Source organism: Callorhinus ursinus, unplaced genomic scaffold, assembly GCF_003265705.2.
Source record: "Callorhinus ursinus isolate GAN/ISIS: 27379988/994484 unplaced genomic scaffold, GSC_fseal_2.0 scaffold15, whole genome shotgun sequence".
Lineage (NCBI taxonomy): Eukaryota > Metazoa > Chordata > Mammalia > Carnivora > Otariidae > Callorhinus > Callorhinus ursinus.
This window is the reverse complement of record NW_027397077.1, coordinates 26,118,117-26,134,268: the sequence shown is the minus strand read 5'-3', so window position 1 is coordinate 26,134,268 and position 16,152 is coordinate 26,118,117. Positions and strand designations below refer to the sequence as shown.

General features: G+C 42.2%; 1 protein-coding gene across 7 annotated transcripts in view; it reads left to right on the top strand.

Annotated features, from left to right (window-relative positions):
• Positions 1-16,152, top strand: part of FOXP1 (forkhead box P1) — a 568,616-nt gene that overhangs the window by 486,801 nt on the left and 65,663 nt on the right. For all 7 annotated transcript variants that reach the window (XM_073901540.1, XM_025885358.2, XM_025885356.2 and 4 more), the window contains one exon: positions 467-671. In XM_073901540.1, coding sequence (XP_073757641.1) covers positions 467-671 — 205 coding nt within the window. The remainder of the gene's footprint in view (positions 1-466; positions 672-16,152) is intronic.

Below are 16,152 nucleotides of genomic sequence, written 5' to 3'. Positions count from 1 at the left end.
TAAAAACTGTATTTAATAACAAAGCTATTTGTCATCATTTACGACTTAAGCACAAAAATTATTCATTTTGTGGTTCATGTTATCATAATAGTATAGTTGAACAAATTTATTTCGAGCCCTTCTTTGTGTCTAAAAATACAATAACATCTATCTACTCCTTTTCAAAAATCTAGAAACAACGGTTTGGATGGAGGCATACTGTCTTTGCAGAGTAACTGTGTTTTGAATCCTTTTCACGGAGGTCTTTTATGTGTGATGAGGGCACTTCAACTCGGCGGGCTGTTCAGTGAGGACACGGTTGTTACTACCGTATTTGCCTTAGTTGGGAGGGGAAAAAAACGCACACACCAAAAAAAAAAAAAACCCTAACACTAGGCTTTGTTTACTGACTCTTTGATTTAATTACTGTTTGAAGAGGACGGAATTAGCTGTTAATTGATTTAATTATCCAATTTGTTTGTTTCAGGCATGATTCCAACAGAACTGCAGCAGCTCTGGAAAGAAGTGACAAGTGCTCATTCTGCAGAAGAAACCACAGGCAGCAATCACAGCAGTTTGGATCTGACCACGACATGTGTCTCCTCCTCTGCACCTTCCAAGACCTCCTTAATAATGAACCCACATGCCTCTACCAATGGACAGCTCTCAGTCCACGCTCCCAAAAGGGAAAGGTAGGAATGAGACACTGAGATGTGTCTGGAACGGTCTTGAACGTGGAAGGGGTGGGTGGCCTTGCTCCGCCATATCTCAGCGATCCCTAATTGGATCCATGTGACTTGAATGTGCATGTAATTACTTAAGAATGTGTTCAATATGATTTGGGTGTGAAGCATCTAATTATTTTCACCTTTTCAACATGGAATTAGCACTTATGCAGATCTAACCTAAGCTTAAGAACCCAGGCAGAGTTAGTTTCTCACTGGATGGGTTGGATTTCAAGGGTTCCAGGCTTACTCTTCGTGCCCAGTGCTCACTCCATGCAAGCTGAACGCCTGGGCTCTAAACACCTTCTGAGGGAGTAGTAAAGTCTGGTATTGGCGATTTTGAATCACACTTCAAGAAAAGGTAGAGAGCTTAGCCACTGCGTACCGCCCTCCTTGAAGGCAGGGAGACTGTCTTTTGCACTGTTGTGCCTCCAAAGAACATGGCCTTTTTCCTGGTCAGTGCTCAGTGAAGGTTGGAAGGATGGGGAGGTGGAAGGGGTCTTTGTGCGTACACGATCCACGTCTATACACACAGATCTAAAAAATAAAGTCTTAACTCCCGAGGAGGAATGCAGTGCTGTGTCGGTTGCCGTATTGCTCTTTGGAAGTTAAGACTTTATATACTGTAATTGCCCTCAGCTTTGCTTGAATGTTAGCCGAAGCCGAGTCTGTTTGAGATATCCAAAATACATCATGTTAGCAGACAGTTCTAAGAAAATGAAGCTGTTAATTCATATTATTGGATCCTCACACCCCAGAAGCATTAATACTACTGTTGAATGCTTTTCAGAAGTGGAGTGTATATATATATAATGCTCCTAAAATTAAAAACTTTTATTTTCAATGTACTATTTTTAAACGGTTTCCCATCTATTTCATATGCACAGCTTCCCCACACAGAAGAAAAGAAACTTTCAAAGTAATGTGTGATAGTAAATGTCACTTCCAGCAGGAAAAACAAATTCTATATTTTGTTTTTTAATAAAATGACTCAGTGAAAGTTTTTTTAATGATATTTTTCACTTGAGCAATTACAAGTATAATTTCATACCTTTCTTGAACTATTGAGCATTAAGAAGCCCACGGGTTTAATTAGATGTATATCTTTCTACCAGCAACATTTTATCCGTTTCAAGATCCGTAACCACAGAAAATGCTCTCTGAATATCTGTGCCTGTGTGGGCGTGTGTCCCGGGCAAGCGTAAGAACGTGAGAGGTTCTGAGAGGTGAGAATAATAGATGTTTTAACCAAAACTTGCAGCTATCCTTTTAAGATGATTTTGGAACTTCTGTGGCAGACATAGGCGAATTAAAAGATGTTCTAAATTTCCTATTCAGAAGAATTCAAAGGATAGAATGGTAGACAGTAAGAATCTGTGTGGAGCCATTGGGCCAAATGTGCTTCTGTTGTTTCCAGTGAGGATAGCTTTGTACTTCTGGAAGCCAGTCTTTGCTCTGCTTTATCACCTCTGACAGTGTCTCTGTAATTAAAAAATAATACTGAACCTTAGAGAGCTTTAAAGAAAAGGTTCTAGGTTGTTGTCCTTTGCTCTACTTGCTTTTGGTGTCTAAGGTTGATGCCATCCATTTACCGTGGAGTGATTGAATTACCTCTTGATCCATAGGCAGAACAGGCCATCCACTGAAAAATGCCGACCGATGCCCTTCAGGTATTTGTTGCCATCTTGCCGGCCATGGTGGAGCCTGCACAGATGTCCTGTGACACAGAAAACTCTTCTTGTTTAGATGCGCTGTGCTCGGTTTTATCCTAAAAGGGTCTATATCTGCACTGCAGTCAGGTGACAGATTAGCAATGAGGCAGGTGGGAGAAGAAGAGCCCTTTTCATGTCTTAAGGTGTATTTGAAAGTAAAGGGATCTAACCGACAGTCTCATTCCAGGAGAATAAGTTTGTTTGAATTGTTTTTATGATCTGCACACCAGTGAGGCTTAATCTTCATTATACTACGTGCCGAAATTAGAATATGGATCAGAGAAGAATTTGGGTTCTACTGAGCTGTAATCTGGCTGTAAAAACAGGCTGAATTTTCCAGTTACATATGCAAAGAAGCAGCAGCTATGAAATTATATGCCACTCCTTAGTATCTTGGATCTCTCAGTTTATATTACCGGGTAGGTTCCTAGTTGTGGCTGAATTAAAATTCTGGTTAGCCTGTTTTAGCTGAATGTAGTGAACAAGACAATTGAGCACCTTAGGTTAAAGATAATTCAAAAGTTAGAAACTTAGAGAATTGATCATTAAAAATTCACTTACTGGTTAGCCAGCTTTGTGTACATATACTTATAATGAGGTTTTATCTGGTTTTACCTGAGGATTTATTTTGAAATCATCAATGTGATAGCCTGTTTAAGTAGTGGAAAAATGGTAAAAAAGAGATCACTATAAAAATGTTCTCACTGACTTGACGTTTGTCACAGGGGTCCCTTGGAGAAGTTTCGTCCCTTACCAGTGCATTTGTGAAATACGTAACTTTGCAGACTCTCCGTCGATTTCAGTGTCCCGTTCCTTCCCTCGCTCCATTCTTCCAGAGCAGTATCTGAACAAGCCAGAGCCTCTGCCACACTGAATAATAATCTAGCCCTTCAAACTCAATCTTAGGTGAACAGCTTACGGATTCTTCCTCAAAGGATTCAGGAATGCTCCATGTGAAGCTGTGTTGGCCAAAGGCAGTATCCTAAGAGTTTTTGTGTTTTTAAACTAGTGAGAGGTCTCCCAGTCTCACCTAGGCTGCGTGTTTCTGTGCGTTTGGAAACCCCCCTCTCCCCCACTCTTGCCCCCATGCATTTTGCGGGCTCCTGTGAGCAGCGCTGTAGCAGCAGCTCTGGGGTTTGGTGAGCTGCAATCTGTTAAGGAGATAAATAATGTGCTTGGCACGACACTCCTACTCTCCTCTTTAATTTGTCTTACACAAGGAAAATTATAATTAAATCATTCAGGGTAAACCCTTGAGTGTAGAGAAGGGAAAGAACACACTTCGGTAAAGATTGCCAATAGAAACCCACTTCCCTGTTGCGCAGGGTAGAGACATTTATCAGTATTCAGCACTATTACGAGAGGAACGGCCCATGTGATTTGTGAGGCGGATGCCAACGCTCAAATCAAGGCTTGTTAAGATCCTGTCCCTGTGCAGTCACGGCCATTCAGCATCATTAGAATTCAGTACTGGCGCCGTGCTTCGTGCTTTGATTTTCTTCCGGCAATTTAATAATGTTTATTGTGCTGATTATATTTAAGTTCATTGGTGCAGTAAACATACCTCGGTTGCCAGTGCCTGAGAGAAGCATGGTGAAGGTGAAGTTCAGTGGGCAGAAGCTGAAGGGGTAGCAGGAGTGTTCTCGTCTCCCACTGCCAGTTTATTCCCCAGGACCCAGGGAGCCGTAACATCGTAGACAAATAGATAAGATAAAACTCAGACCTGGGTTACCTGTGAACACGAAGCTATCATCTTGTTCCCTTTCCCTTGTCTGACTCTCTTGCTTTAGGAAATTTCAAGTTTTGGTGTGGGTAAACAAAATCAACGGAATGCAAATGAAACATTTATTAAAATGCTAAATTTAGTAAAGCCCTTTGAGCTTCTTGGATCAAAGCAGCTATGTAAATACAAATAGCAATTACTACTTAAGTAATTGCCTGAATTAAAATTCTAAATATCCGATTATATTATGGTGCACTAGGGAAAGGGAAGGGAGCTCACGCATCCTCAGTTCTTTCTCTGTGCCAAGCACTGGCTACACTCTTGTTTTTGGAGTGATGTCTCATTTTATCCTCGTGACTGCTGGGAAGCAGTAGGGGTTATTATACCCATTTTACAGACAAGGAAATTGAGTCATAGAGACTAAAGAACTGACCTGTGGTCACAGAACTGGTTAGTGGCGTGTCCAAGAATCAAATTCAAGCCTGTCTCTTAACTTTGTAATACAGCGTTTAGAGTTTTCATTCGGCCTAGAAGTGACTATTTAATTAAGATAAATTGAAAGCAGTGTTCCTAAAATAAAGCTTAATTTAAATCCAACAAAACATGCATTTACTTCACCTACTGTGTGCACATCAGCACATTTTATTTTTATTTATTTTTTTTTAAGATTTCATTTATTTATTTGACAGAGAGAGACACAGCGGGAGAGGGAACACCAGCAGGAGGAGTGGGAGAGGGAGAAGCAAGCTTCCCGCTGAGCAGGGAGCCCGATGTGGGACTCGATCCCAGGACCCTAGGCAGATGCTTAATGACTGAGCCACCCAGGCGCCCACATTAGCGCATTTTAAAGGAAAATAGCAGACGTCCTTCTTTTAAGGTGGATACTGGTATTGGGCCTTCCAAGAAGGAAGGGGGGGCAGATGGGATTTGCAGAATGTACATCACTTATTGTCTGAAACAGCACATAAAGAACAAAAATGAACCCCAAGCCAGCTTTACACACAGGCAAATGTCAGATAAGCCTCCCTCCGTCCCTTCTAGCCCTCGTAGATCTCGCGCTTCCACATGGAACACCTCCTCTCGTCTTTATCCTATTTTTCCTGCCCTCCGTAGTCCGTATGAGAGACACTCCTCTTCTCTGACCCTTCCCAGCTTTTTGCTTTCAGTTCAGCCACCACGAGTAGATGTTTGCTAACTTGAGCATGTCTCAGATTCAAAGCTCTCCTAAAGGCGTGTTTCAAGACTTCCTTAAGCATCTGGTGGAAGAGGTTTCTTTGAACTCTGGAAGGATCATGGCGGTCCGTTGGTCAGGGCCCATTGGTCAGTGTCAGTTGCTCAGCCTCCTCTCCCCTAGAGGCTGCCCTCCTGTTCTGAGAATCAGGGTGGCCCACATCAGGCCCCCACCCTGCGAGGTCTAACCTGCGCTCTGTCCACTCCCAGTGTTTCTTCCTGCCTTCTGCGCCTTTGCTGACACAGCTCCGGGTATTCCGATGGCCTGCATCGTCGTGTCCCGTGTCATGCCCCCCCACAGTGAGCAGCTGCCTGCGAATGACTCCTGAAGGTTTTTGCTTGGCTAGTGTACTTTCAGACATTTTCACTTGATTCACAGTCTCTGTTTTTGATTTGTGGCCTCTTGACATATTGCCATGTATTTGACTACATAACAATAACATTTGTGTTTCCCGCCCCACTACTTTCCAAAGGCAAGGAACTCTGAAACGTGGTGGCGCCTGGCGTTTCATTTTCTTTTTCTTTCTTTCTTTCTTTCTTTTTTTTCTTTTTCTTCCCTTCTTTTTCTTTCTTTCTTTCTTTCTTTCTTTCTTTCTTTCTTTCTTTCTTTCTTTCTTTCTTTTTTTCCTTTCTTGTACTAAATTCTGTGTTGATGAATAAATATTGGTGTTCTTGGTTGACTTGCTAAAATTCTAGAAGTTTGTTTTCAGAACCATTCTAGTGGTACGTGCCTTTAACTGTTGCGTGTTTTCATATTCATATTTCAGGCCTGTTGAGCCAGAAATGTACGCAGTAAGCTCTAGGTCACATTACTCTGAACAGCTCTTCCTCATTTCAGCTGTTTTTGTTTTGTTTTTGAAACTCAGATGCTTTCTTCTGTATCTCTCTTTATTTGAAGCGCTTGAACAAATGAGCCACCCCCAATCTTGATGTCCCGTTAGAGTGTTCTGGAGAACCTGCAGCCAAATTGTCCCAAATTGTCTTCAGAACTGTTACTGCTACTTCTGCTAGTATGTGCTAAGGCAATTGATCTGTAACATAAGTCAGTAAATTACAGCCTACTAGCTAGATCTGGCCCACTGCTCATTTTGTAAATAAAGTTTTTTGGAACACAGCAATGATCATTCATTTATGCATTGTCTGTTGAATAGCTGCTTTCATGCTACAATGGCTGGCTTAAGCACTTGCACCAGAAACCATATGGCCCACAATGACTAAAATATTTACTGTCTGGCCATTTACAGAAAATAATTTGCCATCTCCTGATCTTAGCTATAAGAGCAGTGTTTCTCAGATTTCCTGATGATATTCTCACAGGTATTTGTTAGAATATGCAGCTTTCCTAGCCCTCTGTCATGAAGAATTGGATTATACTGGCCTAAGATGGGGTGCAGGAATTTGTATTTGTCACATATGCCCTATATTCTTGATACTCAACAGCTGCAGGACAGCGACTTTGGCATTACCTGGGAGGAGCTTGTTAGAAATTCAGGGTCTTTGGTCCTTCCCCAGACCTGCTGAATCAGGGTCTTCCTTTTAACCAGATCCCCCCCAGGGCTCTCTCAGGTTTGAGGAGCAATGCTGGTGGCCTGTTCAGTTCACCTGGGTTTTGGCAGTCTTGGAAAGGGCAGAGTTTTCCCCCTAAAATTTGATTGTCATCCCAGACATTATTCAGTCCACAAAGCTCATGGTTTACCACTCTTGTGTGAGCCTACAGAGTAGAGGTAGGCTGGAAGGGATCAGTACCTGACATAGGATGGTGACGGTAATGCAGCTAATATTTATTGAACTATTACTTTGTGCAGAACACATGGCGTGAAGGATTCGACATAAGCCTTGATACTGATTTTCCCACTTAATCCTAACTGTAGCCCTGTAGGGTACAATGTCTTCTTTGTACAGGTGGTGTTTGAGGGCCCAGAACAATTTTATAATTTGCACAAGCCACATAGCTAGTTAGGGACCAGGCAGGGACTGGAACCAGAGTCTCTCTGACTCTCAAGTCCTTGTAATGACTGTTCCGAGTCTGGTGGTTCCCAAGTGTGCTCTTCATCAGAACCACCTTGGCTTTACCCCAGACTCCTGGATGATAGTGTCCAGGGGGTAAAGCTTAGAGATCAGGAGGAGGCCATAACCTTCAAGGGTGGGAGCCTGGGGCCAGACATGTCTGTTGAGCCATAATTGGAGAGAGGCTCCAGAGGTTCATAGCTGGCTGTTCTCCTACCTTGCCTCATCTTTTTGCAGGGAGGCACATCAGGTGCCTAGCAGTGGAGAATGTAAAGAACAGGCTGGGCATGGCCAGTCAGGTATTATAAGCAACCTGAAAGGGACTTAGATGTAGCCAGTTGCTGAGGCCTGAAATACAGGTGCTTCTGAGCCCCAAAGTAGACTCTTGGCAGCGACAGCTGTCCCTTGTCTGTAAGTATGGACTGTGTAGGGCAGGAACATTTCTGCCTCCATCAGAAAGAAACACCAGGGTCTAGTCGATATTTTGTAGCACAGACATGCTGCTGGGTATTTTGTGACCATCATGCCTGGAAGAGCCGCAGTCCATTTGTCTCATGGCTTAAAATCAGTTGCTTCTGAGTCTTGGAAGTGGGGAAGAAAGGTTCTCTCAGGGAGGCGTGGCACGGTGATCATGTCCTGTCATTCATACGCAGGGTAGGGGGAGGGAGAAAAATCTTTAAAATATTGGCATGCCGTGAGGGATAGGTTTATGGATTTTCTTGACTGTTCACTCTGTATGGTGATTAAAAGAAAAAAAACTCAGCCATTATTCTCTAACAGCTGTTGTATCTTATCTCAATAAAGTGCCTTTTACCATAACACACCATCATTAGACTCTATAAATCTTTTTCTGTTTATTGTTTTTAAATGACACGTGCTCTCCAATAAAATGGTATCATTGGTCTAGGGAGATACATTCCTTTTAGAAGTTTCTCCTAAATTGGGTTGGTTTTAATTTTTTTTTTCCTTGGGATATCATACAATGTGAATCTTGATCATGGGCTATTTCATGTCCGGTTTCCGCCGCAAAATAATATCTGAGCCCGCACCTTCTCTCATCATGTAGGATAGACATTCTTTTCTGAGGAGTGGCTCCTGCTAATAGGGTTTGTTGTTTTTTTTTTTTTTCACCAGATCCCTTTGTTGGCACCCAACCATTTTACAGGTGTTTACCCTTGTGTGGTAGGGCCTGTGGCCCTTCCTCCCAAATACATATTAGCTTTCTTAACATTGATCTTACGCCAAGGGTGTGAAGGAAGATGTACGGCAGCAGAACCATGAGGACCAATCTGGGGGGAGCTCTGACAGCATCGTCCCTCGTACTGGGTTTCACCCCTCACCCTGTAAAAGTGTCTTGCTGAAACGCACACTCTACAGCTTGGATTCGTGAACAGAAGGACTTCCTTGGGTGGGCACTGGATCCATCCAAAAGTGGAAAGGGAAGCCAGGGACCTACAGAAGGCCTCGTGGCTTGGAAAAGTCCTAGGGTTCTTCTGTTCTCCTCTCCTCTCAATGACAAATAGGAATCTCACGGTTTTCAGCCAGTGACGGGGCCACAGGAATGGGGAACCTATGCAGGAGGCTTAAAGGAAAGGCACGTTCTTTTTCAAGATTTGTTGAGCTGGTGGCGCCCCGGCGCCTGGCTCGCCTGGGTAATGCAAATGAGCGCGTTACACATGTACTGCCGTCCTGAGCGGCTGTGTGCTCCCCCCTTTGTAATCAGCCAGGGCCTAAGTATATTATAAAGTATATTCTCCTCATTAAAACAATAGCGGAGGCTCACAAAGGGAAATTGTTAATATGTGTTCCAGCTTGTCATTTCTGCCTGTGTGAATAAAGAAGATAACCGTTCCTTTGGGAAACTATTTCGGGAATTGAGCAACAGATAGGCTAGCCAGAGAATTCTCTTAACTGTAATTTTCCTTTTTGTTTGTACTCAAAAATCACATCCTGATGGGCTCTTCGGTGCCTCTGCACAGACAGAGCACAATTACCACAGCCCAGGTGGTGGTAATATGGGACAGTCCCCCGGGCATGTGTCGCCCAGTGTTGTACAGCTTGTTCAGTGTCTCCGTCCATATGGCAATCCGCACCATTCACAGAAAGGCGTCAGGGCTGTGCCTGGTGGGTACTGTGGTCAATGTAGTGTGAAGGGAAGGCTCCCGCTCCCAGCGGCCTCTGTGGTACTGTTTGTCTTACGGTAGAGCTGAGTGACAACGTGCCTACTCACCACACACACCCTCAACTAAGATATTCCAGAAGGAAAAAAAAAAAAAATATATATATATATATATATATATTTGCCAGTTTCCTTCCCTCTACTCTCCTCTCCCCAACCCCCACCCCCTTCATTTTCCAAAACAGATGGTTAACTCCGCAGGTCTAATTCAGGTGCGTGAAACATACCTGGTTTATAGAAAGTCAGTTAAAAGACACACACACACACACACACACTTTTCTGGGTGGTTGTTCATGGATTAACTCAACTTCAAGAATGCATGCCTGTACTAGAATGCTTCTATAAACTCTGGCTTTTGTTGTCTTTTTTTTTTTTTTTTTAATGCATTTTACGTTGTGAAGACAGTTTTCATTGTACAGTTTGGATGGTCGGGCTAGTGGTTTTGGTTTTTACGTCTTAAAATGAAAAAGGGGAAAAGGAAAAGAAAATGATTATCAGACTCAGAAATCTGAGAGTAAAACATTCCCTGGAGGCGTTAGAACTGAAAAGGGAGAACCAAGGAAACAGAGATTTCCCAGCGAGTAAGGTGAAAATAGGAATGCTTTAAAAGGCACTTTGGGAAATTTACCAGAAGGCAAAGCATTCTCCATTTATATACCTAAATGTTGTTCCACTTTTGTATAACTATTTGTATTCTTGTTTGGTAAACAAACAGACCCCCATAGCAACTGTAGCTGTTGATATTTATACTACCTGTAAGACTTCCCTAAACAGACAGACGTACTTTTATGACCTTCAAATTTCATTCCTTTTATAGTCTTCAAGGAAGTCAGACTAATGGCAGGTTGACTTCCTTCCTTCTTTCCTTCCTTCCCTTCTTCCCTCCCTTTTTTTAATACTTTGAAATCTATCTTTGAAGGATCTCTTCTTTGTGTATATTTTACATCTTGGCTGTGAATGTTGAGTTTGAAGGTATATTATGACAGAAGGAAAGAAAAACCTAAAGTGTTTGTGTAAATGATGTGGTGTTTGCTTTCAAGAGCGGCCTTTGAGTCATCTAGTGGAATTTTAGGTTATACATCCGAAAGGCTAAAACTCCACTGAAAGTATTACTATAGACCTTAGAATTGGACAGACATCTACGGCTATGTCTCTGCTTCTTATACCTGAACTATTGATGGGAACATTCTTGTACATATGAGCCCCAGTATTCAACTTCCATTTTTCCGTATGAGTCATATTTACGACAAGAACAAGAAGTCTCGTTTTGTTAAAGATCAGTGTAAGCAATAAATGGCAGTTTACTTTAATTAGAAAAAAAATGACACCAAGAGCTGGGATAATCCAGTGGTGTTTGAATAAATTAGAAGATTGTACAGGCAAAAATAAAAAGAAACTTGACAAGGATAAATGGGAAGTTGTCCAGGATTCAACAAAAATGTGTTCATGAGCGGTGGATGGTACTAACGTGCATGCATTCGTTCAGCAGAACTTACCAAACCCCAAGCCTGGTGCCAAGTGTCCTAGGCTCCGGGGCATGCAGCTGTGAGCTTGACAAAGTCTGTCCTCATGGAGCTGACATTACAGTAGAAGTAGAACAAACAAATAATTACATAATAAAAAGAAAGAAGTTCTGAACAAAACAATAAAGCAGGGAAGGGAGAAGAGTGAGTCTGGCAAAGCCTCTGTGAGGAAGTGACCTTTGAACAGATGGAAAGAAGTGACAGAACAGCCCTCTAGGCTTAGGATACAGCAGAAGCAGAGGCCTTGAGTCAGGGGCAGAAAGAACATGTTTTGCTGGACCATGGCCTGTACCTCATTTAGTGTGGGGGCGGCTGTGTTTAGTGGTGATAGGTGTGGACTCTGAAGCCGGACTGCCTGCATTCCAATAACAGGCTGCCCACTGAAGTGACTTAATGTTGGTGTGGTGTGCTCACTTGTCCATCTGTGAAATGGGCATGACACCAGGCTCTGGCACATAGGTGCTCAGTAAATATTAACAAGCGCAGTTAATTATTGTTAAAGTCATTTATTCATTCAAACAGCATTTGTCGGCTATTTATTATGTACTAACTATATAGGTTCAGGGGCTTAATAGAGGACTACAACCTAGTTCTGCCCCTTAAGGAGCTCACAGCCTAATCAGAGAGACATACAGGGAAGGAGACGCTTGCAACACAGTGTAATAAATGCAGTGACATGAATATATACAAAATGTGACACAGTGTCTGATTTGTTTAAAATGAGCACTAGTGGAGTATTTCCACCCCCCAAAGTGCAGCAGGTGAAATTTTTGAATATAATGAGCTCCATGAAGGAAGGGTCCCTGTCTCTTGTTGATTGCTCCCTCCCGATCAGCCAGCATAACCAGCCTGGTATGATAGGTGCAAAATTTCATTGCAGAGACTAGCTGAAATGTGCAGAAGGAGAACTAAGGGAATAGTAAAGATTAAGAACCCATTGCAGTAGTTCTAAATTTGCTAGCCCTTGGCCACAGATGCTGTAGGAGCACCTGGTTAGTCTTGTTGATGCTTACAGATGCTCCAAACACGGGAGAAGAGCTGGGTTTCGCGTAAGAGTACTCAACCGTGAGCTCGCATCAGAATCATTTGGAGGACTGGCTAACCTGCGAACTGCCAGACCCCAGTCCTAGGACTTCTGATTCAGTAACTTGGGGTCGGGCCGAAGCAATTGCATCTCCGCTAAGTTCCCGGGGGCCATGCTCTGAGAAGCACTGTTTCCCCACCACCCTTATGCTGTGGCCTTCTTCCCCTGCTACCCCTCAAAGTGGCAGAGAAGTGATGTGGAGAAAGAGAAAAATTCTTAAGACTGTGACCCAGTATAAACTATGTTATGGAACGGCATTTTTTTTTTAATTTCTTAATATCAGCCTTTAGATTATTTGTAAGCACTCTTGTTTGTTTTTCTAATTTATTTTATTTTATTTATGCCTGAAGATGCCTTTTGTGCTTCAGCTGTCTGCTTGCTCTCATTCTCTTGTAGCCGTTGAGCTCCTACTGATACTGTAAGGCCCACATCAGATATTACAGCATTTTATGTCCCAGCCATCTGTTCAGTTCTCTTTCTCTCCCAGTGGAGAATTGGGTACAACTCTTTAAGTGAGGAAGAGAACAGCCAACGACTTCTGATTGTATTTGGTTATTCACTCTATCATTATTATAGATTTTGAATATATATCCTTACTAAGTGTGATTTTAACCAAGTATATACGTGTCTAATATATTACCTATATTATAAAAATTAGAGGCTAAGGGTGAGAAAGATATATACATACACATGTGTATGTTCTTACAGAAGTCCTGTTATCTTAACACGTGCATACAGAGACTGTAATATTATCTTACCACTCACCCATGGGTCTTCTTATGAATCCCAACTTAGAGACTTTGATCTAGGAACCTAGCACAATGCTTATCACAAGTTCAGTGTTTACTTAAAACCTGCACAACTGAAGGTAGAGGAAGAGTTTAATCCGGTGAACATTAATGAAGCATCTTGTCCTATAGAGAAGTAACAATAATTCCGTAACGTACGGGATCATTCCGAGGAAACATAAATGCAAGAGCCTGATGGGTTCTCAGCCGATTTGTATCCTTAGTCAGTCGTCCCCCCATCTCCTGCTTGTGTGTCTGGGCCTCACACTTCACTTACGTGATTCTTTAGGTTCTGGAGTATAATTGTGCTGGCTTCCATAGAGTATTCTGGAGGAAGGACTAAGAAGAATTAGTATTAAACTTTTATGTTCTTTCGTTTTCTTGGGTACCGTTGGTGCCTCTAACATATGGACACATTCCACATAGACCTCGTGAGTCACCAGTGCAAACACACTTGCATTGACATAATAAGAATGCCTGCCTAATGGTGTTAATAATTTTTGGATTAGTGGTCCCTATGTCTGTATTGACACAGTTGCTCACAGCCACTCTTTGGAAAGCATTCTGTTTTCTTAACGAGATCCCAGTGTTAATGCTGCCAGTGGTAGACTCTCGTAAACTCAGGATAGCCCTTAGTGGCATAAGAAACAAAAGCTGGACTTCTGCCTTTTCCTGTTTTTTTTTTTTTTCCTTTTATTTATTACTTCACTCATCACCATGCACACATAGGCATTTTGCTTTTGTCATCACCTGCTCGCTGTTTGTGATCAGTTGCTCTCAGATTCTCAAGCTCTCATTCTCTGCTCCGTTGTCCTGCTGGGGCACATACTCCTGGCGTCTGGGAACCAAGATGGCACGTTTTGCCCAGTAGAGCTGAAAAAGGAGATGGGGCAGATAGGTGATGTGGATGGTGAAGAAAGGAACTGCTGATCTCATGCCCCCCAACCCCAGGTTCTTACCATAGGTAAAGCAGCTTGCAGATGAGATGCTCCTAGATCCCATGTGATATATTTAAGTCCCAGAAGCATTGGATGTAATGCACTCTGTGGGTTTTGTCTCATAAGTCCAGGAAGACCCCGAGGCTCTTCCTTCCCCACTGGAAATTCAAATTAAAAGTGTGTCTTCAGTGACTTGCCGCTGGTTCATTGTTAACTCAGGAGGTTAATCCAGCTAGGGACTGAATCTCCTTGTAGAATACATCACGCACTTTTGGTTTCCCAAACCTCAGTCATCTGAGTTTGTGTCCCATGATTGTGAGCTTTGTCATATCTACTTATATTATGATTTATATTCTCTTTAAATCAAGTCATTTTTAAATAAAGTCAAATAGGCCTCATCCTAAGAAATGATACTACAGGTTGGAGATACTACGTATATTTTTATCTAATAGAAATTAAAATAAATCTGCCAGTTTTATGCAGAGTACAGAAAAAAACTCTGCATTCTTGCTCTGACATTGTATGGGCCACCGTTAAGTGCATGCATGTCCTATATTGGGATATTTTGGTCAGATTCCCTCTTTTCGCCGAAGAGAGGGACCTTGACTGAATATGGTACTATGCCAAGTGGATTGAAACCCTGTTTCCATTGTTTGTTTACCCTAGTTTCCTGGAAAAGCCCAAAACTACCACTTACCTTCCTAAAAACTGAATTCAAGATCCTACTTAAACATACATCTTGTACTTCCAGGCTCATGGGGTACCAACCAGACTTAGAGGACGCCTAAGGCAGATGTTGAGTTTGGGCACAGTGAGGTTTTGAGTTGTCACATTTACCGATTCACCCATGTATGCCAGGGCATTCCTGATCGGTGTAATACCTGGCAAGCATCATTCTCTGGTGAAATCACTCCCCATGTTTGTGCTCACGTGAAATTGGTGTTCGTTCTGCAGTAGCAAGGAAATAGTCTTCCCCATGGTGACTTCCTTCAGTCGTACCTGTTCTGTTACATTAAATCTTAAAAAGCCTTGCATAGTCATTCTTATGTAACTTTTTTTTCCCCTTGCATTACAGAGTATCCTGTAAGAAATACAGGGTTCCCTCTCTGTAATGGCCCTCCAAAAAAAGCCATCCAACAGCTTTTTTTTTTTTTTCTTTTAAATGAGTTTACAACTATTGTTTGGTGAGGTTGCCCAGGGCCACCCCTTTCCATATTTATCCATCCCTACCTTGTTATTCAACCCACAGTGAGTAGGACACCCCATGAGCGTTCCTTTAATAAAGCACAGTCATTTTTAGGTCAGATGCAGAACAGGGAACTCTCGAGGCACTTAGTACTCAAGTTGTGGTCCTTGGACCACCACCATCGGCGTCACACATGAGCTTTGCAGATGCGCACAGTCTTGCACCCTGACCCAGAGCTACTACTAAAGTAGAACCTGCATGTTAAAAAGATCTCCCAGTGATTTATATCCATAATAAAATTTGAGAAGCATTACTCTAAGAAGAGCAGTGGAAGAGGAAGGTTGTGTTTCCATACCCTTGCATACAATACCATCTTTTAAGCCTGGTCAACAGTGACTTTGAATCAGTCTCCCACCATGTCCCATTTTTGCCACATCTGCATGTACCTGTTAACTACTTATTAATATTTTTCTTAAAATTGAGTGACTTAAATAAATTTCATGTAAAATGTAACACTGAGAAGTCATGAATCTGATGTCTTGGTCAAATTTTTTTTCTAGTACACATGAACATGAATTCGTAACTACGAAAGTGAGGATATTTGTATATCACACTCACCCCACGCACCGCTTTACTGGGCCATGCCCTGAGGGCCATTACAGAGAGGGAACCCTGTATTTCTTACAGGATACTCTGTAATGCAAGGGGAAAAAAAAAAATCCCCTGGACCTAAGGAGTTAAAAGCTTTTACTTCAGATATAAAGTTAGTTAAGGTAGCCCTCACATCTCAAGCCACAATATTGAGAGCAGATAATAAATCTCTATCATTGTTTAAAAGCACAAATCTGGCTCTTAATAGACTAATTCACAGTCTCTCCAATTGCAAGTTTTACTCATGAATATCGTATCACAAGGGAATGTGAAATCCTCTAATTAAACATGATTTGAAAAGCAGCAGAAAATTGAGATGATGAGCGTTCTGGGGAAGAGGAGAGTCAAGGATTCACCGCATGAGAGAGTGAAAGAGAGAAGTGTGTGTGTGTGTGTGTGTGTGTGTGTGTGTGTGTGTGTGTGTGTG